General features: G+C 43.6%; 1 protein-coding gene across 5 annotated transcripts in view; it reads right to left on the reverse strand.

The window, feature by feature from the left end:
- The window catches only part of TTC39B (tetratricopeptide repeat domain 39B), an 86,480-nt gene extending 67,501 nt beyond the window's left edge, over nt 1-18,979 (reverse strand). The window contains exon 1 of one of the 5 annotated variants that reach the window (XM_075021303.1): nt 18,961-18,979. Coding sequence is in view for 3 of the 5 variants with exons in the window: in XM_075021299.1 (XP_074877400.1) it covers nt 2,681-2,755 (75 nt within the window). In the remaining 2 variants the exon portion in view is untranslated. Of the gene's footprint in view, nt 1-2,445; nt 2,587-2,680; nt 2,990-12,686; nt 12,844-18,960 lie in introns of those variants that run through there. The other 4 variants (XM_075021300.1, XM_075021299.1, XM_075021302.1 and 1 more) reach the window with 4 other exon arrangements.
- Between the last annotated feature and the right edge of the window lie 3,955 nt (nt 18,980-22,934).

Below are 22,934 nucleotides of genomic sequence, written 5' to 3' on the forward strand. Positions count from 1 at the left end.
AGTATAAGTTTTTTCAGGACAACTGGTGTCTTATTTACCATGTAGAATTTCATAACTTATACAAGGAGGCTTTCTAAAGATCTCATTTAAATGCAACTTCAGTTGTCATACTTCCACAGACTTCCTCATCTCATTCACACAACAATGTGCTTTATTGGTTTTTTAAAAAAAAAAAAAAAGGAAGGAAAAAAAGCACACACAGATTAGTCCAACCAGGAAAATAAGAACTGCTCAAGTCACAGCTATACTGCAACCCGCTGTAAAAAAGGACTGCGTGATCAGCATAAGGGAGTGCTTTTGCATTCACGTACTTCAGAGACAGGTTCTATTACTGTTGCTTGGAACTTGGTACAACTGGAAGCAGTTTAAAGAACAGGACTCAATTTCTTTTTAAATAATAATTATAAACTTGCAGTTATCTTAGTGTTGTGACACACCAACAGCACATCTGAACAGAATGAGGTCTCTGAAGTATAACATGAACTGCGCTTATACCACGAAGATAAAGTCACCTACGAAAGTACAAGCAAGAGGAATATCAATATCCATGCTTTCCATCAGTTTGTCAGTATATAAAATTTTAAAAGTGCATCAGAATTACTAATAATACATTCTCATCATTACAAGAGTTAGCATCCAGTTCTGTCAGTCCTGGGCATAAGAGGTTTGTCACTGTTTAGTGGTGTTTTTTTTTAGAAAAAAAACTATGCTAAAAAAAAGTATTTGTGGCTGAAATTTAAACGCATTTGCTGAATTTCCAAGCCCTTCTCCAGCAAAGATCTCTTGTTAGCATACAACAGTTTCCAAACTTTGATGAGGTCTCTAATTCCACAATCAAGTTAATGTTAAGCATGGGTAGCTTTCAGCAGGAAGCAGCAAAACTTCAGTTTCAGTCTCTGTCCTCACCCCACAACATACCTGACTTTTTGTCATGCAATGTACCATGCTGAAGACAAAAAAACCCAAACAAACAAATTCACATAATTTTGTCATTTTTTAAAAAAAGAAGAATCTCACATATATCAGGATGGATCAAACAGAAAGATATAGCGTAAGTCAAGTTGCAATTACAAGTTGAGAGTCCAGTCTTGACCCAGCATAGGAAAGAAGTAGACACAGTGGAGACAACCTCCCAGTAAAGGAAAAAAAAAGGTAAAATATAAATAATTAAGAGGAAGAACACATTGTGTTGTCCTTTAGTAATACGCAATTTCAAATAAAAATGCTCACTGCTTCCATAGATTTTTAAAGCTACCAAGAAAAATCCTAATTATGTAACAGGTTCACCATGCACTTACTACAGACTTATCCAGACAAAAGCATCACCTCTTACAAATTACAGTTCCCCTAGAGAGATATTTTGACAGCATTCCAGAATGCTTACCAATTACAATGTAACCAACAATCCTAAATAAGTCTCATGACAGAGGCACCACCTTGGAACTGCTGATATTAATACTTTTCAGAGATGACCCCAAGCTGGGGAACAAAACATGTTTACCTCATAGTAAAGATGATTCAGTGCCAGCTTTGCCTATAACTAATCAAAAAAAGAAGAATATGAAAGGGACATTAATAAGATCATCTTGGGTATTAACCTCCCCCTGTCTCCCTCAGGTTAAATATCCTCAACTACACCACTGGTTACTCATTTGTTCAGAATGCAACAGTAGCTACATATTTAGCACCACAAAGTTCTATTTTATAGTGAAAAGCCATTTAAGTGATTTTTCTTAACTGGTTCATTTCCTTTAAAAGAAGGTCTTGCTGCAACAACAGTAATTCCAACAACCTTATTTACGATAATGTTCTCATTACGGAACTTGAAAGTCTCTATGGATCTCCTCATCCACCAGCAGTACTAGCTGCGATAACAAAACAGCACAGCTTTAGAAGCCAACGTTATCTACAGTTGGAAGTGTCTGATTCAGGATTAAAGCAATGACTTTTGTCCAGAGCACAGCTTGTTCCCCAGTGGAAGACAGACACAGGCCACCTTCCATCTCTCCTGAAAACAGTCAGATGTTTTTCATTAATAGAAAAGCATCCTCTTAAGGACACAGCAACTTAACTTCATTACTAGCATAAAATTAACTAATTATTAGCTGATTTATACATGTGTTCTAGAGAGTTTGTTGTCTTTCCACCAGAAAGACAGACAAACACCTAACACAGAAATATAGTGTCACATTCAGACCAAGTGTCACATTAAATTACACTAAGCAGAATCAGATCTTGACTTAACGAGGGAGTAAGCTAATGTGTTAGTTCTTCCTAGGCTACTTACAGGCAAACACAAACAGAACGCATTCTCATTACAGGCAAACACAAACAGAACGCATTCTCATCTGAAGTTTTAAGGGTAACCCTTACCAAAAAAAACCCCAAAACCAAACCACAAGTAGCACGCACCTTCAAATTTCATTAACATGAAGTAAGAGTTACCTATTAATGTCCCCCTTAAGCTTCATTAAGGTGTCAAGTGTCTATGGCTTTCCTTCTTCAGCCAAGACTCTCCCTGCTTTAATTCTTTGTCCAGTCTATCCCCACGCAGAGTGTGGTATTTCCTCAGGCATTGCAGGACAGCTGCAGGATCCAGAAGGGAGACACCGAACAGACTACAGAGGTGCACTGAAAGCGACACACCCTTCCCCATATAGAAGCTGTAGCATTTACTTACGCGTTGCAACTTGTCAGAAAGGTGCGGCTCCCACACATACACAGGCGCGCTCCCCGTACAGCTTACTGATATCATGAGGAATTTACAGCCTTTGGAGGTTCTAGCTGGAGCGTAGGAACACAGACAGAGTAAATACACAGCCGTTACCAGATCCGTCACTGCTCCTGCCCAAAGGGTCACTTTACCACAAATGTAAGGTTACAGCAAGTCAGTGCCTCTAGGCAACTGCTCGTGCACACACACGCTCCCTCCTCCTCCTCCTCCTCCTCCTCCCAGAGGGTCACAGCCCTCTCCTGGTGCTTCGCATTGCGCGCTGGCGGGCAATCAGGGCAGGGACCCCTTCACGCCAAGCCCCCGCCGGGTGCAGCGGCCGCCGTGACCGGCGCTGTGCAGAAGGAAGCCCCACATGACCGCACGGCCCAATCCAGGCGCTCAACCGCTGCGCACCGCTTCCTCCGTCAGCGCCCTGGCAAGCCGAACTCACCCCACAAGGTGTAGGGGACTTCTTGTAACTACGGAAGGACAAGTATCGCCCAGACAATTATTCCAGGCTGCCAGGGGGCTATTTATGTCACAACTGATCCCTGCTGGCTGCTGGTATCCGTATCAATTTTCACTACGGCCCACAGTCATTACCTACTAGAAAGTTTTTATTAATTTGTGGAGGCTGTTGCAAAATTTTTTTGGAATCTCACTTGGGACTTTTTAATCACTTCTTCAGACCATACAAAAAAACACTTACCAAGGCGCACGATTTCAAAGTAAGAAAGATACAATTTAGGCCGATTTCCGCAACTATTAAAACGCAAGTTCACTAGTTTCCAGAACTCACCCACGTAATCTAAAGGGACCAACTGCTACTGTAAGGTATGATCTGCACAGATACAAAACTCGTAAGAAGTTTACCTTCCCAGCATAAAACTGCATGCTCTATTGCCCCTACAGCACAGACCAAAGCTAAAGCAAACACGGAAGACCAAACACAAAACTTTGTGTTTGACTTCAGTCAAGGACAAGAGGAGCGCACTTCAGAGACTGGGTTGCCATCAAAAGACACAACCTCAGCCTCCCCTTCTTGCACTCCACCTGTCCTTGTAACAGCAGAGGACTTCCACAAACACAAAGCAACTCACACCAGGAAAGTCACATGGGTTTAAAAAACAAAACAAAACCAACCCAAAACATTAACAAAGCTGGAAAAGTCAGCTCTTTCGGGGGTGTCAGGTGAGTTCCCTTCTGTGCTCCACCAAAGGGACAGGCGTGCACAAACACTGGCCAGAATTCAAGGCAACTGCACAAATTCCATTGGCCAAGGGGGGGCTGCTTTTTGTAGAGAAACTAGCTAAAATGGACTGTAAACTACATCCCATGGTTACAACTCTTAAACCATTCAGAGAAAGCACACAAGTCCCTTCCTACTACCCAATCTCTAGGCCTTGTCCCTGTGCTCTGTTTTCACTCCCCCTTCAGTTGTGCCTGTGCAGTTACCTTTGATGAGACACCTGTAAGCTGAACAACTTAGTTGATTCAGCATGAAACCCCAAAACCAAGGCACCACAGACACAGAGCTGTACGGTCTCTCCAGTAACTACTTGCCTACTTTCCCTCAGAGACGCAAACATCCTCCTCCTCACTCAGGCACATCGCTACTTAAAGTTACAAGCTCACTTTTTGACTACTCCGATGTACAAACTCATGACAAGAGCTTATTCAGAAAGCAGTTAGTAGTCGTCCTCCACGGGGGAACTCTGAACTGTGGAAGAGGAGAATAAATACAGAGTATGACTTCTAGGAAGACCCCTGGGATCTGATTTGTGACATTGGCGTGACTCTATACTTGTTTCCAGTTCACAAAAAAGTACAACGTTGAGACAACTTGCATTTACATCACGCCTCCACTCCGAACATATCACTTAACTCTCATGGAAGATAAAAATCCCACCATACAAATAAGCAAGATGGACTTCCAAACAGCTCACCGTATTTTTTTTTTTTTACTTGGACCTTAACACTCATTTGGTGTTCACTTACTGAGAAATATGTTCACTCTGAAACTCAACTACACAACTTTTCCCATCCCTTCTACTCAGCATGACTTGAATTTACATAGTTCACATTTAGCAGAAGTCACCACACTTTGGCAAAGTGTCCATCTTCTGGAAGTGACTGGCCATGAGCTAGCCCGTATTTTCCACTGAGAGAGGGAGCTATAGCCATATATAGCTCTTTAATCCAAATTACATTAAAAGACGCAGACACTGAGCTGCTGCTGAATCTCTCTTTCCCAAGGTTTTAAAAGAGACTCTTCTTAAGCTCAGTAGAACGCAGCTTAACAGAGCCAGCTACTTCAGTAGTGTCAAGCAGCAGCACACAGGCAGGTACATTTAACTGGATTTTCCAGCGCTGCACATGTTCTTCATGCTAAGATTCTCCATCTGGACAAGACACAGATTTAGATATTCTTTAGTACTACGTTTAAGTCACTGAATCTTACCTTAAAGTTCTTCCTCTGGTCCAAGTCATACACTTAAATTCAGCTAAACTGCTTTGTCTCCAAAGTTTAGTTCCTACACTTTTTACACTTTCCTTGACAAAGAACGGAATAATGAACTTGATTAATATACGATGAAGATGTAAGGACATAATAATTAGGTAAAAATGGCATGCCCCCAACCCTCCGTCACCCTCAATGCAGTAAATAGGATTACTTTGCAAAATATTTTTCTTGCTGGGAAGGCCCTAACAAACTACTTCATAAAGTATTCAGTTATGCTACAGTTTATTAAAAAAAGAAGTCAAGAAGCACTTAAGCTTCACATCACGTACTATGACTCTCTTCAAAGCCATTATTTATAACTGTTTTCACGACAAATTATTGTCTCCCCAAATGAAAGTGGGAAAGTTTTGCAGAGAACGTGGAATACTTCTCGTTTTTACGTGTTTCTTCAGCACCTTCTAGCCAGGTGAGCTACAAGAATCCTGAAGATCTGCATAAGCTTGCCTCATCCAAAAAGCCTCTTTACCAAAGCCACAACTAGTAATTCTACATCTCCACAGTATTTTCAGCAACAAGTTCAGTTTTTGCCACAGGACCTCAGAGTAACCATTTCACAGTGAATTACTATTCATACTTCTTTTAAAAAAATGAAAATATTAAATGAAAAAAATAGTTTCCTCCAGCCCTGGAAGCTTCCTAAGTTTGCAGAAAAGAAAAACAAAAAGTGACAGAGAGAGCAAGTTCAGCCATTTGCCCCACTGGATTGGGTATCAACAGTCCTAAGGGAAAGAACCCAGATAAAACATCTTCTTCCTAGTCCATTATTTCTTGGTGAAAATAAAAGCCAGTGTGACATATTGAGCCTTTATAGTCATACATCCCTCAACTAAAGCTAACAGGAATACTTCTTCTTTCTTTTGGCCACCTAATACTAGTTACAGCCAAGTATTACGACTCACCTACTAAACACGCTTCTTAGAACAACCAGTACTGCCAATAGGTGCCAGACACAGAAATTACTGTCTTCAGAAATAGATTTCCTTCAAACCTCCTCTCTGTTTTGATGACAGACTGTCCTTGCACATCCTCCAATAAGAGGATTTCTGGAGAGCAAGAGTGTGCGTGATGCTCACTCCTGGGGACAAGAAGAAATCAAGGCAGTGCTGCACACCCAACCACTGGCTTGTGAAGCTCATTTACTACTCTGTTGCACAGTGAATACATATGAGAAGTGGAATAAAAACATGATCCACTCACCACATCATAACAAAAAATATCACTGCTAGTAAGGTCTGAGGTATTAGATTAGCCTTACTATGTGGTAACAGCATTGCTTCCTTACTCCAGAGTAAGACGACAGGCAAGTCTTCACTTGCTTGATAAGAAAATCTTGCTTTTAGCACCTGGTGTTTGGACATCAGTCCACAGGTCTGTGATACTTACTTACCACTGACTTAACTGAAATGTTTTTTGAACCTGAGAGGGCTTAGAATAGAAGAAGAAATTTTTAGTACTCACACACAAATTCTCACAGTTCTGACCACCTAAGCAGACACTTGACCACCTACGGCACAAAGGTCTTGGACATGTCCAAGATCTAACCAGAACACCCGCCAACAGCAGCACAGATCCACCTCTGAAAGCTGATTCCCCCTCAACTCTTCAGTTGCACGATTTTGCTCTCTTTTCAACGTGAGAGCAGTGATGCACCATTTCTGCTCCCTCAAGTATAATTGTTTCTATTAATCCAGAAGAAACAGCATGTGTGAAAATCACTGCTCACCAGATGGATGTGGTCTGTCAGGCTGTATTCCTGCCAGCCTGTCTCCAGTAGCTATCATCTTACCACCACCTCCTGTGCTGGTGCCACACAGAAGGAGAAAGCCCTATTGCTCATTTGAAACTTTCCTTGCTATTCCAAGTCCTTTTGGTTAGGTAAACTATAGGAGACTTACTTAACAAGACAGAAGCCATAAGCTCATACATGCTTATCACCCACTCATATGTTGAGTCACCCTGGCGCATGCTGCTATGTAACATGTGATCTGCCAAGAAATTAAGTTCCTTTTCTCTTTCAACAGGCAACCTCTTTGCCAAGACAGGGGCCCAACAAGAACCTCTGTCCAAGCCAAGTCATTGACCTCTAGCAGTTCCAACAAGACCATCAGGTCTAGAGGTTTCTCCAAGCATATTGGCACTAAAATGTCAACAAAGGAAAAATCATACCTTTGCAGAACCAAATGTGCTTCCACAAAGTCGTAATTATCACACAGATTTACTGGAACTACAAGAAACAATCTATCCCCCTTTAAGTTTACGTATGAAGTAGAACTGTCTTTCCACATAGTGGATGGCAAGCTTTTAGCTACAATTACCAACACAGCTGTACCTGTAGGGACAGTAACTTCTACCGCTCAAAGTAAAGGCTTCAATCAAAGCTATTAGATGCTGCTTTCCACAACAGAATAGAAAGAAAAACCAAAACCTTAAGAAAAAAGCTGATTCTTTCTTTTTGTTCTACTTTTCCATCTATATACAAAATAAATATCACCACCACACCCCTCGCACAAAAAAAAACCAAAACCACACACAGAAAAGGGAAGTAAAGGCAAATTATAACAGGAGAAAAAAAATTCACTGCATAGGTACTTAGGTCTCCCAGAAGTTTATGTCAGCTCTGCCTCCCTAAGAGGCATCTGGTGCTTTCCGTTATAACCCCACCTTTTTCCCTATCCCCTCTATCTTTTATCCCTCACTCTGAGGAGGAATGACACACTAATTAACCAAAGTGAACATTAAATTAAAAAGTTTAATTGGAACACATTGCATACACTTCCTTCTCCCCTCCAGGAAACAAATAAAGACTTAAGCCACACTTTTTTTTTTATCTACCTGGCTTTCAAATTCAGTCACAGTCAGCCAAGGGGCTCAAACATGAAGATGAATGAAGCAATCTCTAGGGAGCCAAACAAGAAATGGAAAAATGTGAACAATAAAAATTAGCCATCTCAGAACAATATAGGTAATATAAAATTGGAGTACACATCCCTACCTTGAATAGGTGGTCACAAGGAAAAATAATACCTCTCAACAGGTATGCCCACAGGTAAAACAAAGTTTTATTTGAAATAAGGAACCTCAGAACGTTGGAAGCAGAGACAGCAACCTAATTTTATTTAATAAAGAAGAAATTACTACTCATGCTTAGTCTTCCCGTGGTCCTATTCTCACCCATGCTACTGGAATAGCTTGCCCCTCATCTTAGATGTAGATGTGCTCTGACAGTACGAGAGGCCAAAACAGGAATGGGAAAAAACAGATGAGCTATGTGTCAAAGCACAAGCCTTTGGAATAAGCTGACAGAAGGAGTTCAAATTTTACGTTCTTCAGTTGAGCAAGATCTACTTCTCAAAGACACAAAACCATACAAATCAAGTTAGGATGTTTTAAATACAATCATCCTTCATGAGAGGAAGTGCCCTTACTAGCCCTTCCCAACTCCATATCCCCAACATACTCTTCACTTTTTAAGATGAAAAAGACACCATTGTGGCTTGTTTCCAGCTTCTCAAAGTCTCTGAGGGCGTGCAGCTACCACTGTTTCTCACCACTGAGAGTCTTCTTCCAGGCTGCAATTAACCAAACAAAACTGGTGGAGAGTCCTCAGTGTAAACATGAGAGAGAGAGAACAGCCAGTGCTGCACAGTTCTGTAATTTATTCTAAAGTACATTATTGTATTAAGCTACTGGTGGAAAGAAGCACACCACTAGCAAGTTCTCTGATCATAAGTGCAAGAAGTGGATGAAAAGCTTGAGTACTTAGAGAACTAACCAGTACTACACAGCTTTGGAGTTAAAGATGATGCTGGTTTCATTTTGAAATTAGCTCTGAAGATAAACCGTCCAGCCTGATAAAGCCAGCCTATACAGTGTTTGTCCCTGCCTGGGCAGTTCAGGAGAGTACACCATGCATCATCAGACCTTCATTACCTAAATTTTCCTTAATAGTTTAGTTTAGAGCTGAGGCACAGATTAACTGAATTGGCCAAGCTGTCCTTAATACAAGCCTTAGAGTTAACCACAGCAAGGGCACCAAATCACTTTCAGATCTTTGCATAATCCTTAGTCTGGCTGACTGAGGGTGAACAAGGCATTTTTTTTAGCATCTAGATACTTCTTGATCATGATCCTTTCTGTCTGGCTATAACTCTCATATGCACAAAGGCCAAGGTTCAGTTTGGGTTTTTTTTTTTAATGGATAGGGAATCCCCAAGTAACCAATTAAGCTGGCTTTAAGACTTTGAAAAACCAGGGCAGCACAGAGTGAACTTAATGGGAAGCAGATCTGGCCCACTATTTTAAGTAATCTTTAGACAGTGGGGGGGGGGGGAAGAAGGCTTAAAGTTTTGCTTGAAGACTCTGCAGTGGCTGGGAGCGCTGTTTTGCCCTTAAAGTTAAGCATATCTGTCCTAGATTTGCAACCTGTTCCAAAAGAATACTAGTGTAAGTACTTTTAGTAGATTAATTCCATGTCATATAGTTGTTTAAGTGCCAATGGCATATTACATTCTGAGTTCACAACTAGGCACACCGCAGGTGGGCAGTTTCACTCGTGTAGCGTCCAGGACACTGCTTCTTAGTAGAGGATGACCGCACGCATTCTAACACCCAGGAAGCAACACTGCATAGGAAAATTCCGAGTTTAATAACCATTTGTTTTCCCAAATGAACATACCCATAACACTATCTCATTAATACAGCCTCTTAGGCTTAGGCCTCCAGTTCCTGTTGGTGGGGGGTTTTTTAGATAAAACAAAACACTGTACTACTACACTTACATTAGGGGAGGGGTGGGGGGGAAGACTTATTTACACTTCATAGCAATTCCTCACCATGCCCACTGGAAAGCCACAGCTGCACAATGAGGCATAAAATGGCAAAAAAATTAAATATAGATAAACACGGTATCTGCTACTTCCTTGAGCTGCAAGAAGCATAAGGAAAACCACAGACTTTATTTATCAGGGACTACAGCAGCGGGCAGCTACCTGCTACCTTAAGTTCGGACTTTAGAAGCAGGGATCTTGCTGGTCAATGTCCTGTTAAGCAGGAAATAACATCAAGGTTTAGTTTAACATATCTTTCTTCAAAGCTTCAGGGATGAACAAGTATTCAAAAGTCCCTGCAAAGCAAAATTATATGCTAAAAGCTATGTTTATATAGTACTAAGCATGTATGTTTAAATCAGGAAGCAGAGTTCCCATCTGCCACGTTCCATGTAAACAACATTATTTAGATGCATCCAGGTCTTAAGAACAAAGCTAATAGAGTAACGTTCCCCAACTTCAGTTTCCCAACATCATAACCGTTGCAATCACTTTAAAAAAAAGCCAAAGACACTTAAAAACACACTATCTTGTGCATGAAGTGCTGAAATCACATGTAGCTTATTAGTAAAGAGACTGTGGTGAACCTGTAGGCAAAGGCAGCCTACAGCTGTCTAGACAACTTCTGTTACAGAAGCAGCAACTTTCCCCAAGACCAAGCCACCGTCTGCCCTCTCTTCCTGAGCTCTGGCATCTCACCAGGAAAAATCCAAGCACTTGCTCCATTACCAATTCTAGTTTGTTTCAGACTACAGAGAATCAAGCGCAAGTCTCTGCAAAGAGCGCGAGGTCCTCCCAGCTCCTCTGGAGAAAACCTGGCACTTTTTGCAGGCTATTGCTTAAACACAGCCTCTTCCAGGTGCTTTTATGCCTACCTTTCAATTGTTTGCATGGCAGCTTCTTTTCCTCTAACAAAGCATGGACACTTAACAGCAATCTCGGTGAAGAACATTCTTGCCTAGTGTTCAGGAAGGGCAGCTGGGCTACAACTAAGTTGCTAAAAACCTGCTTCAACAATTGTGAATTCCAACTACTTGCTCACTGAGAGCAGCAAGAGTTTTTAATGACTTGTTCTCACTGGTACTACTCCTTATATCAGAAACAAAACTCAGCTCCGCAGAGAGCACTCTATGATTTTGCAGTGATTCACTCCAGCATACAATGAGATTTAAGCATTTCACATCCTCTTCACATTATGCCTCCACGCTATAACCTTAGGAAGTAGCAACTTTTATAGCATGCGCTGAAATACAGACTAGTATATATCCCCACCTTCCAACCGAGAAAAAGAACAAGCGAGTTTTTATCACCTCCTCCAAGAATGGCTTCTGCAACTGCCAAATACAAAACACACGGATTCAACCGAACTACGCAGAGCATATCAAGTCCTACGTACACATTTGTCAGTCGCCCTGCTGTATGAAACACTGCCTCACCTCAGAAACAGGGCACTGGTCACATGCCTGGTTTCAAAATTCACCCTAGCAAGGTTTTATAACAAAACAAAACAAAAAAAAAAGCTCTTATGTAATCATATGATTCATAAGTTTTCTTCGGCAAAGTTTGGCCAGAGGCACGCCTTACAAATCTTTTTGAAGAAGCTGCTGAATGTACACAACTCTGAAATAGTTCATTTTCGACTGCACAGTCAGAAATCAAGCCGGTATCCCCACACCTGCATGCCAGGGCTGCAACCGGCCGTGTTTAAAAGCACCCTCCACTTAGAACCGCCTCAGTTCTGGAGTACCCTTCTCAAAAAGCTTGCCTAGGAGATCCCTTACTATCACCAGCTTCCCGAGAGGTGCCGCCAACGAATTCCGCTATTGCGCTTTTCTGGACGGAGGGGACACAAAGCACATCTGAAAGTTGAGGTGATCGTTTTCAGGGACTTGCCTTCGGGCCGCTTAACGGACCTTCAGCAAAACAACAGGCGAACCATAGGCTCCGGTCCACAAGGCATCCTCCTTGCACCCAGCCACAGCTCTGCCCGACACAAAAGCTGCCCAGCCCGCCCGCGGCAGACCCCACGGAAGAGGAGCCGCGCCCTCCCAGAACACCCGGGCGGGGACGCTTGCCGTGCCCCCCGTCCCCGCCGCCCCGACTTCCAGGGGCGCGGCGGGGAGCGGCGCTGCCCGCCCGGCGCCCGCCGGAGACGCGCGGCGGATGCGCGGCGGTCGCACCTGCCGCCCTCCGGCGAGAGGAAGGCGCACCGGGGAGGCGGCGCGGCAAACTCGCACGGAGCGGCGCGGCGCTGGCGTTACGGCGGGTGGGGGGAGGGGGGAAGAGGACGAGATTGAGAGAGGAGAAAACAAAACAAAACAAAACAAAAAAAGGAACGGAACAATAAAAACAAAGGCGGAAGGGGCTGCCCGCGGCCCCGCCGCCGGGACAACTTTCCCCAACTCCCAGCGGCTCCTCGCCCCGCCGGCGGCCGGGCCTGCCCCGGGAGGAGCCGGCTGCCCGGCTGGCCGCCCGCCCGACCCCAGCGCGACGGCAGGCGGCGGCGCGGGGCAGGTGGGCGACCGGGATGCCGGCGGAGCGGAGCTCCCGCCGCCGCGCCGGCAGGGGACGACCGACCGCCGCCCGCACGCCCGGAGCCCTCCCGCCGCCTCCCGCCGGTTACCTCCTCGCCGCCGCCGCTCTCCTCCGTGCCGTTTCCTACGCTCGCCATGTTCCCGCTCCGCTGCCCGCCGCGCCGGGATGACTGCTCCTGCTGCTGCTGCTGCTGCTGCGGCCGCCGCGCCCCGTCCCGCTCCGCTCCCCACCGCCCGGCGGCGGTCCCCGCCTCCCGCTCTTCCCGGCCGCCCCCGCTCGGCCCCCGGCCCCGCCGCCTCCCGCCTCGTCCCCGCGGGGCCGCGCTCGCCACCTCCTCCCCGCCCCGGCCGCCCCACAACTCCGGTGGCCGCGCCCCCTCATTTGCATGGCAGGCCCGGCCCCGCCCCGCCGGCGGCGCCCCGTCGCTGGCGCGGCGCCTCGGCCGCCCCTCGGCCGTCGCAGCTGGCCCGCGGCGGGGGCGGCGGCGAGGTGCCCCCGGCACCGGCCCGGCCCCTCGCGTCGGTCTTCGGGGGATGAGGGTGGCCGGCTCGGCCTTCGGGGCGAGCGGAGCGTCGTCGCCGACGCGTGCCGAGGCCTCCGTCCTCCGCGAGGCCGCCCTCCCTCCCGCCGCCCCAGGCCCGGGCGCCCCGCCCGCCGCCGCACCCGGCGACACCGGCCCAGGTGCGGTGAAGGCCCCTTCGGTCGTTCCTGCGGTCCCCTGGGTTGCCTGAACGGTGCCCGGCGCACCTGAACCGCTACCGCCGAGCCGGTGTTTCTGCGCCCTGTACCACCGGCCGCCTCGCCGACTGGCTGGCAGCCGGGCCCGGCCGGCGGCGGCGGCTGCGGAGGAGGAGGAGGAGGAGTGGGGGGAGGGTGGGCTGTGCGGCTGTGTTTGCTCGGGAGTTTGCCCGAAGGGACCTCGGACGGCCCTGCGTGCAAGCGGACACCCGCGGTGAGTCCGTCGTCGTCGGTCCGCTCCGGGTATTCGCCACCTGGAGTCCAGGAGAAACTTGCACCTGCAGTCAGTCCTTCAGCGCCCTGCGGAGGAGCTGCTTCATCGCCATGCTGACCGCCCCCCGAGAAGAAAGTTTGCAGAGCGGCCAGATCTCCGAGGGGGACTGTTGGATTCCCCCACCCTGCCTTCTCCGGTTGTTAGTTCGCAGCACCGTAACGCTCTTCACTGAAAATCTACCGACTTCCACTTCTCCCTACTCTGCCAGCTGAGGTCAAGCTCTACTAAAAAGTAGGCAGCGTGATGCCTGTCTCTGCTTCCTACAGGTCACTCATCTCTCACAGCCCGTGTTAAAAAATACACTGAGTTTTGATACACTAGCTTTGATTAGAACCAGAGACAGATGAAGAGAGAAAGAGAACTGTGAACAGTTTCAGCTAACCAGGAGGTAGATAACAGTCTAAGAGCTTTTTGCAAGATTGGGGATTTCAGTCTAGCAGTGGGTAAGGTCCTTCAGTCTAAGGAAAGGTGGAAGTACAGGCTTTCAGTGTAGGCTAGCAACTTAAATGTCCCCATTAGTCTTTCACAGATGGTACTGCTGTATCAGCTCTGCTATTTTAACCCAACCAAGCTAAGTAAAAGGGGAAGGGGAACCTAACTTGTGTATGTTCATCTGTCCTGTGGGATTCCACTCTTCTCAGCTGAGGTGTCACAGACGTGCCGTTCTGCCACACTCCAGTCCCACTTGAGCACGTTTCTTCACTGGCAACTCATTGGAAGATACTCTGGTGATACTAATGTACTTCTCCAGGACTGATCTGAAGCACATGGAACACACCAGCAGTGCCAATGCAGTAGACAGGCCCATACAGGCTTTGTATTTGAGTCAGCACAATCATGTCTGCCCACACAGCTCCACCTGAAACTTATGTTACCATTACATCAGAATTTTACACTGTTCACAAGAATTATACAAGTTATCATCCTCATGAAGACATGACTCCCTATTTTTCAGCTCCACAGGCAATCCTTTTGAGATGTCTTTTTGCTTGGAGCAGCAGACTACGCCCATTTAAAAAACAGTTTTTAACCAGTATTATTCTCTAACAGAATATTATGGGGTACCTAGTATATGCGTAGGATAGCTAACACATAAGGTCTCCAACTTCTAGAAACGTGGTCCTTAAAGGAGAGAACTAGTTACACCATTCTGTAGCAGCCACAAGCCTCGGCAGTTATGCACTGCCAGTTCTAGCTACAGAGAATAAAAACAGCCTGATCCCTTATGTTCTTGTAGAAACTGTTAATGGACGATAGCACCAGCGCTTTTAGAGTTAGGTTGGGGAACTCACACCAATGTGCAGAGTTTGTAGTCATGAGTAGTTAAGTTACTCTATGCGTAGGAGGCATTACTGCATGAGTCAGATGTTCAGTTAAATACACTCAGCAAGTTCAAGACCAAGGTCTAGTTCAACACCACTTTGTCATTATTAGCTCTTGATAGGTTTCATTTATATTGTTGTATTCTTTCCTCCCCACCAAGTCCTTGAGCTCCTTCATACTTTATTGGGCAGATCTAAGGCTATATCTATCCGTGACCTTCCTCTGGTCAGAACAAAGATGCATGCTAAAATAATCATGGTAGAGAAAAAAATGATAGATCATATCGTTCCTGACCCTGGTGGCTAAGACATGAAAAATGCTACTGAAGTCTGAGTACAAGCCCTGTGAATGGCAGAGCCATTACTGAGTTTTCTTGGTCTTTGACACGCTGCCACAGGGCATGCTCCCATTTAAGTCATTGTAATAATAATCAAAAGGGCATCTCAAAGCCACTTTCTCCCCCCCCCCCATTGGCTTTAATCAGTTTAATCATTCTTCCCCTTCTCCCTTGAAATTTAAGCACTAAAGAAAAGCCTTGCAAATTCCTCTTCCTCTTACAGTTTTCCATTTGTAAAAATCTAAACAAAACAAAACCCACAACTTCTGAAGGAATAGGGACAAGAATTAATAGGTCTTAATCCTCTGAGAAGAGAAGCCTGCTGCTGTTCCCAGCCAGTTCTACTTTCTATCCATTTGAATGTAGGTATCTGCAGCAAGAATTAGGAAGATTATGAGCCTATTACTAATCTTTCAGAGAGCATTCAGAGAGCATTTCAGTGGAAGGGTTGAAAGGATTTTGCTGAGATCTGAGAGAGGAGGCAAGACCTTGAGAGTTTGTTCCCTTCTGGCTGGCATAGCTATATAGAATTCCCACGCAGGAAAAGCCTGCCTACATTTTCCCCCACCTTCAAAGCCATCACCTGCATGCTGCTGTGTTAACACTACCTGGATATTTGATAGCTCTGCTAGTGTTTCATTCTGCCGTATAGCTATTCACTGGGAATTTCCCTCATTATAAGAATTCAGGGGATGATGAGGAAAAAGAAATATTTTTTTGAGCTTCTGTAATCAAATACAGAGCTGACAAGGATGAGAAGTCCATCCGATAATATTGAAGAATAAAATCCGCTTCAGTGTAAACACTTGGTATTGCTCTAGTTTTCTTGAGGAGTAGAAAACAGTCTTTGAGAATAGGGCTGCTGTAAAAGCAGCCTAGGAATTTGCCTTAGCACTCCCCTAGCTATTTTCCAGTAGTGTTACACTGCCTCAGACTCACCCAAACAGAAGAACTGTAGGTAACAATCATTAAACAATTAGCAGATTCCCTGATGAAGGTAGGGCAAGTGAGCAAGACAGAAACCAAGTCCCACCTAGTTCCAGAAGTACTGTTTCATAAACGACCTATTAGAACAATGAGTACTATTAGAACAATTGAGCACTACAAACTGCATGTGAATCTACCCACATAAATACGCTGTGAAAGATTTGCTGAGAGAGTAAGACTCATCACGTTTGAGGAATACCTTTCAAGATCAAGACTGAAATTTGTTACTGCTGCACTGAGTTAGAAGCCAGCTAAGCAAAAAAAAAATTAAAAAAATTTGCAGTAACTTAGCAGAGATACTAATTAACAAAAAAACTATAACAAAAACAAGATGCAACAGCCAAGAGAGAAAATAGATGAGGGTGTATTTCCTTATGGATTTTAACAGCCATGCCGTAACCTCTAGGCAATTAATTTTTTTTAGCCAGCACTAATTTTGCCAATTAAGGTGAAGCCACGCCTCTTCTTGACAGGGACCAGTATCAAAATATTGTTTCTTCACACAAGCTGAGCTAGTCTGTGGTTCACAAACAGTATTTCAGAGATTACTATAGCAACAGCAATAACCCCTTTAGACTTAAAACACATGAGAGTGCATTGATGCATACATGTAGTTGTAAGAGAAGGCTAAGGTTGGTTATAAGATTATTTACTTCTCAACTGCCCCCTTCCTGCACACACACACGGTCCTTTGCCACTATCCAGCCCTGCAATAAGTGTCAGGTTTTACCTTAGTCTCTAGAAAGAATGTTAACTTGGTCCCAGTTCCTCTTTTCCCACACCCAGCTGTGAGGAGAGCTTAGAAAGCCACAGGGCAGCCCACCTAGCCAAGTAAATGCAACTGCTAAAGTCACTAAAAAAAGGAAAGTCAGTGTCCTCAAAATACATTCCCTGGCCTTGGGCCCCAACAAAAGGGCATAAGGAACTGAACCAAGCCAACAACATACGCTTTTTATGAAAGACATAAAAGAAAGCAGCCTTTCCAAGACACCTCTTGGCATGCATGGAGGCAGTACTGTGGCATAGAGTATTCGGGTACTGCAGAGACTACAGATACAGACATCAAACAAAACTTAAAGTACTGGGCTGTTACAGTTAGGAGTAAACGTCTTCTACCCTCAACAAGCTCCTTCATCCAAATCCTGTTTGTTAGAGCTCTCAAGAACTTCATTTGGAAGTGAAGAACCTAGGTGTTATTTCTTTGACAAATATATTGATGCAGTGTTTTTATTTAAATACTTAGACTTTCACCTTCCATTAGGCACTTTTAGAGAGCCACAGTGGTTTCAAAGTCCCACATCATGTTTCCGTACTTAAAAGTGGTAGCCATCTTGAAGTAGGGCCACCATTTCTTTCAGTCAGACAGCCATATTTCCCTTCGCTCACCCAACTAGCAAATATTGTAGAGGTGAAGAGACATACAGAACTGCTAGTCCATGTGCCCGAGACTAGAAGAGGGGTGATCAAGCAGTTACCAGACATTTCAGCATAAACAGGATCTTGAACAATATCCATGAGAAAGCTTCCTCTACTCAGAGAATCCCTGCCTCTTTCCCAAAGCCAGGGAAAGGACAGTAATGAACTTCAGACAAGGTACGGTGGTTTACCTCAGTTACCATGTGACCTGTTTCTGTGTACCTAAGACAGGTTGCATAAGTGATCCTCGGTGAAAGCGTAATGCAATTAACTCACCTAGCTTTCACTCAGCCCCTAGTGCCTTTACCAGTGCATCTACACAGACATTATTTGCACACTAGTTTCTAGCAACACTTCTACAGGTGTCACCTCTAACTTTTGGGCTATATTTTGTGTATCCCCTTATCACCATCTTAAGGGAGAACCCTAACAGATGCCACTCAGAATGACAGTTGAGTTTTTTAGCCCTAGAAATAGGCATACCCCCCAATGCTTACATACCACATCTTTCGTGCTCGAGGTGGAGTCAAGCTGTTCTTAGGCTGACACAATTTAAACTGGATTTATCCACAGCCACTGCACAACTTTTCACAACAGTGTAATAAGGTAAGTCACAGAATACTTCAGGTTTGAAGTGACCTCAGGAGGTCACCTGAGCCACCCACTGCTGAAAGTACAGCCAGGCTCAAGGTTAGAGCAGGTTGCTTATACTGCATTATGCATGTGCCTTAACAGAAAACACCTAATACACCACATAAATACAGACCTCCAAGCAAAACATCAGTCAGACTCAGTAGGATGATATAGCAGGAAATCAGTAAGCTGTGCAGAGTAAAGCACAGCAATAAACTGAACAAACAAACAAACAAAAAACAACAGCAAAACAGCACAGCATTTATTACCTCTTCAGAGGTTTAAAAGCCAGCCCATTTTCTGTGATTCTAGACAGCAGAGCCAAAGACCTACCTGATTCTTCACTACATTTGGAAGCCCAGGTAGGCATCCCATCACCTAAACTTCTCCTTATGATATCTTTACCAATCAGCATTCTCTTCTCAACATGCATATCCCATTGTCGTGGTTTAACCCCAGCCAGCAACTAAGCACCACGCAGCCGCTCACTCACTCCCCCCCATCCAGTGGGATGGGGGAGAAAATCAGGAAAAGAAGTAAAACTCCTGGGTTGAGATAAGAACGGTTTAATAGAACAGAAAAGAAGAAACTAATAATGATAATGATAACACTAATAAAATGACAACAGTAAGTAATAAAAGGATTGAAATGTACAAATGATGCGCAGGGCAATTGCTCACCACCCGCCGACCGACACCCAGCCAGTCCCCGAGCCGCCAGATCACTGCCCCCCCCCTTCCCAGTTCCTAAACTAGATGGGACGTCACATGGTATGGAATACACCGTTGGCCAGTTTGGGTCAGGTGCCCTGGCTGGGCATGAGAAGCTGAAAAATCCCCGACCATAGTCTAAACACTACTGAGCAACAACTGAAAACATCAGTGTTATCAACATTCTTCACATACTGAACTCAAAACATAGCACTGTACCAGCTACTAGGAAGACAGTTAACTCCATCCCGGCTGAAACCAGGACACCCATCCCACCCCACTCTCTGACATGCCACTCCATTCCATTCCATTCCATTCCCTTTTCCCCTCAAAAAAAAAAAAAAAAAAAAAAGGAAAAGGAAAAGTTCCCTTTGGATTTTTTTCTGTTTATCTCCTCCTCAGGTCATTCATCCAACCAAGAGCATTTTCTAGCAGGTGCTTAAGGGCACCCACCTATAGCACATTCCATCATGCCAGGTGATTAACCCTTTCCTGTCCTAAAGCAGATGGTACATTTATTTATCTTGGTATGCTACATCTCATTTCTGCAGTTTTCTTCCCTTCTGTCTCCTCCTTTACAGCTAAGCAGTTTCCTGCTATTTCAGCAAGATATTCTCTGTACTTCTCCCAGTCTTATCTCTAAGCTTCTTCCTGTTTATCATTATATGTAGTTTATTTTCATTGGAAGTATTTTGATGTTCCTTCTCCCAGCCTTTTGTCAAAGTGCATGTTTCAGAGAATTATAGCATAATAAAGGTCAGAAATGACCTCTGCAACTGTTCTCATGCAACCTTCCATTTTTTTAAAGACATAAAAAGCCACACTAAGTTATGGTATTTGTTTAGAAAATAAAACATATTAATGTGTCATCACTCCCCCTGATACTAGTATGATGCTTGATGTTTGCGTGGTATATTGTGAATGACTGATTATCTCTTTTGGCAGAATGTCTTGTTAAATAAACCCTTAAGGATATTGCTTCATTGCTGCTGTTTAATAGGGTTAATTTTTAATTGGCTCTTTTTTCCCTTTGAAACCTTTGCTCGTATTAACAGTCCAAACTGTGTTTTGTCATGTGGCACTTTTATTAGCTTCAAGAAATGGAGCAGTTGACCTGTAAGTCCTCTAGTAACTAGAGCCAATGGCACCTTGAAATGATATTATTTATGTAGCTGAATCCTTTCCATGTGCTTTTTTTCTTCACATACTGTATTCTTTATATCAGAAAAAAGCAAAGGAAAAAGGTCTAACTTTACCTCACAGAAATTTTCTTCGCGTTACTAACAAAAGTTTTCAAAGTTATGTTTGCCAGAAAATATATTTCATCTTTTGTCTATTCATTTTGTTATTCTTTCATTGCTCTGAAAACAACATGTTCTGGATTGAACCATCAGAACAGATGGTTGTTACGTGTCCAAGTCATCAGGGAATAAAAATGCCGGAATGCAACCCCTTCCTCTCCCCCACTAAAAAAAAACAACCCAAACCTGAAATGTCACGTATACATAACAATGTTCTTGTTCTCACAAGGAAACAGGAATTGTATCTCTGAGTGAGGATCCTATGACTTAATGATAGGGCAGCAATTTATAATTGCTAAATTCCACCTAAAGTCCTTCCCTTCACACTGTAGGAAAATTTATTTATTTATTTATTTATTTATTTATTTATTTACTTGTATTTTAACTCCTCTTAATTGATGTAATATCCATTTTTCTGAAAAACAAAGACCTGCAAAACAGGCATCTGTGTACTTGCTTCCTCTTGCCATGTAGGCTGCCATGTTCAGAAGTTCCTACTGTAATGGCAGGTCTGGGTCATTCTGTTCACTAAAGAGATTTTGCTGCAGATGCGGTAGGGACTGTCTCTGTGCCTTGCAGCTAAATGCATACATTTAGCTAAGAAAAGGCTAAGATGTCTCATCTGAGGACATAAACCTTGCTCAGTACATCATGGCATTTGGCCAGTATATTATTAAGAGCTCCTGAAGCTTGAACATAACTCTTTTGGCTCCAACTTTCCACATTAGCCAATGGAGAGAATGACAGGTGTTAAGAATAATGTGATATGTTTTACTCTCCTACTAATATTTATTGGAGTGACCGTATTCATTAGTAACTTCAGTGCAAGTACTGCAGGTTTCAAATACTCTCTGTTTCTAGAGTTTACTTCGAATTTTAACTGTATTGATGATTTAATTAGTTCATTCAAGCCACCTGTTATTTAAGAAGACCTAAAAATGCAACACTTAGGCAACCAATTTCTTTAAACTGCTTTTATTTACTTTATCAGTCAAAATTTAATAAACCAATTTAGAAAATGGACAGTTACAGGTAAACCCAAGCTTGCTTTGTCCACACTTTACACTGGTTGTATCTGATCTAGCTCTTAATCAAAAGCCCAGTAGGCATGTTAGTATGATGCGGTGCCCCAAATAATATGCTTCCATGCCAGACTGGTGTGCAGCAGTTTTCACATGTTCCTCCATCAGAGTTGAAAGTATGCATTCTGTATCAAAGTCTTCACATAGTACTTGGTGTCAGCTCACTTGGCCAATGATTTGGCAGACCATCTGAAAGAACTGAGAAACAAAGACAACAACTTCAAAAAGAGATCTGGGGATGAGTGGATTTGTGGAGGACTCTGCAGAAAAAGCATCTGCTGAATTTACAGTCTTTTTGTAGCTAATTTTGTGCTTCCTAGAGAAATGAGCTAATACATCCCGTAGAAAGCTCTCCTGCAGCTACGCTCCTTGTGAAAATATTTGGTTTAGCCTTATGCTGACTGTAGGCCACAGGCAGACCCTGATGGGGAAATCAGTGTCATAAGGGTGTGCATTTGCCTTGATTTGATTCAGCCATAAAACCAGTAAAAATTTTTCTGGAGGATGGAATTCAGACATATGCATCTGTTTGTAAGGAAGATAAATTCTCTCAAGTAATTCTGGCTTGATTAATATCCTCAGCACTGTGTGGCACAAGTCCAGGAGATGTCTAAACATCAAATAAAGGGTAGATATTTCTGGAGTAATCATTTCCTTTACTGACCACATATAACCAAAATAAAATTTCTGTTTGTGCTTAAGCAAAATACCAAACATGTTGAAGAGCATGTAGTCAGGGATTGCTAGACTGTATACAAGCTACCAAGAAAATGTTTTCTGAATGCTCTGAGATACAGAGATACAGAAAGATACACAGAGAAGCTTTCATCTGAGAAATAGACATGCCGGGGCACACAAGTAATCTGACAAAAAACCTGATGACTATGTCCTTGTCCAAGTCATACCAGGATATGAGATCCTTTAGGGGAGGTGATTTGGTATTCCTCTAAGTTATGCAGTGAACAGGTCCTTTGTAAGAAAATTAAGGCTCATATTGTTCAAGAGGCAGCTCAGAATTTTCATAAAATTCACAGTTTCCATACAGACACACAAAATTATTTTAATTGAACAAGGAAATCTTCTAAGGGCACAGATCATATTTATTTTTTTGTGATGCAGCAGAATGTAATGAGTGAATAGACAAGATAATATTTTGCCTGTTTCTAGCTTCTATATTGATTAGCTAAAAATGCTTTAAAAGTTATTTGTTACTGAAAAACATAATAATCATTAATCAACTTCTGCTATCAAAAGTTTGAAGAAGGTCAAGTTTAGAATATTTTCCAGTTTTATATGAGCTGTTTCAGTCTTATTTCCCACTTTTAAAAGTCCTGATTTTACATTTGAACTTTTAAAAATCAGTATGTCTTCAGCATGCTCACCCAGAGAAACACTTCCGCATCATGTGACTAGACCAGGCTGGGCGTTTTCAGCTCCAGCATGTGAAGTGCCAACTCCATTCTCAGAATGTTGGTGCATGAACAAGATATACCATGAGATGTGAACACGCGGTGAGTTAACTACAATACAGGACT

The sequence above is a fragment of the Buteo buteo genome, chromosome Z (genome assembly GCF_964188355.1).
Source record: "Buteo buteo chromosome Z, bButBut1.hap1.1, whole genome shotgun sequence".
NCBI lineage: Eukaryota > Metazoa > Chordata > Aves > Accipitriformes > Accipitridae > Buteo > Buteo buteo.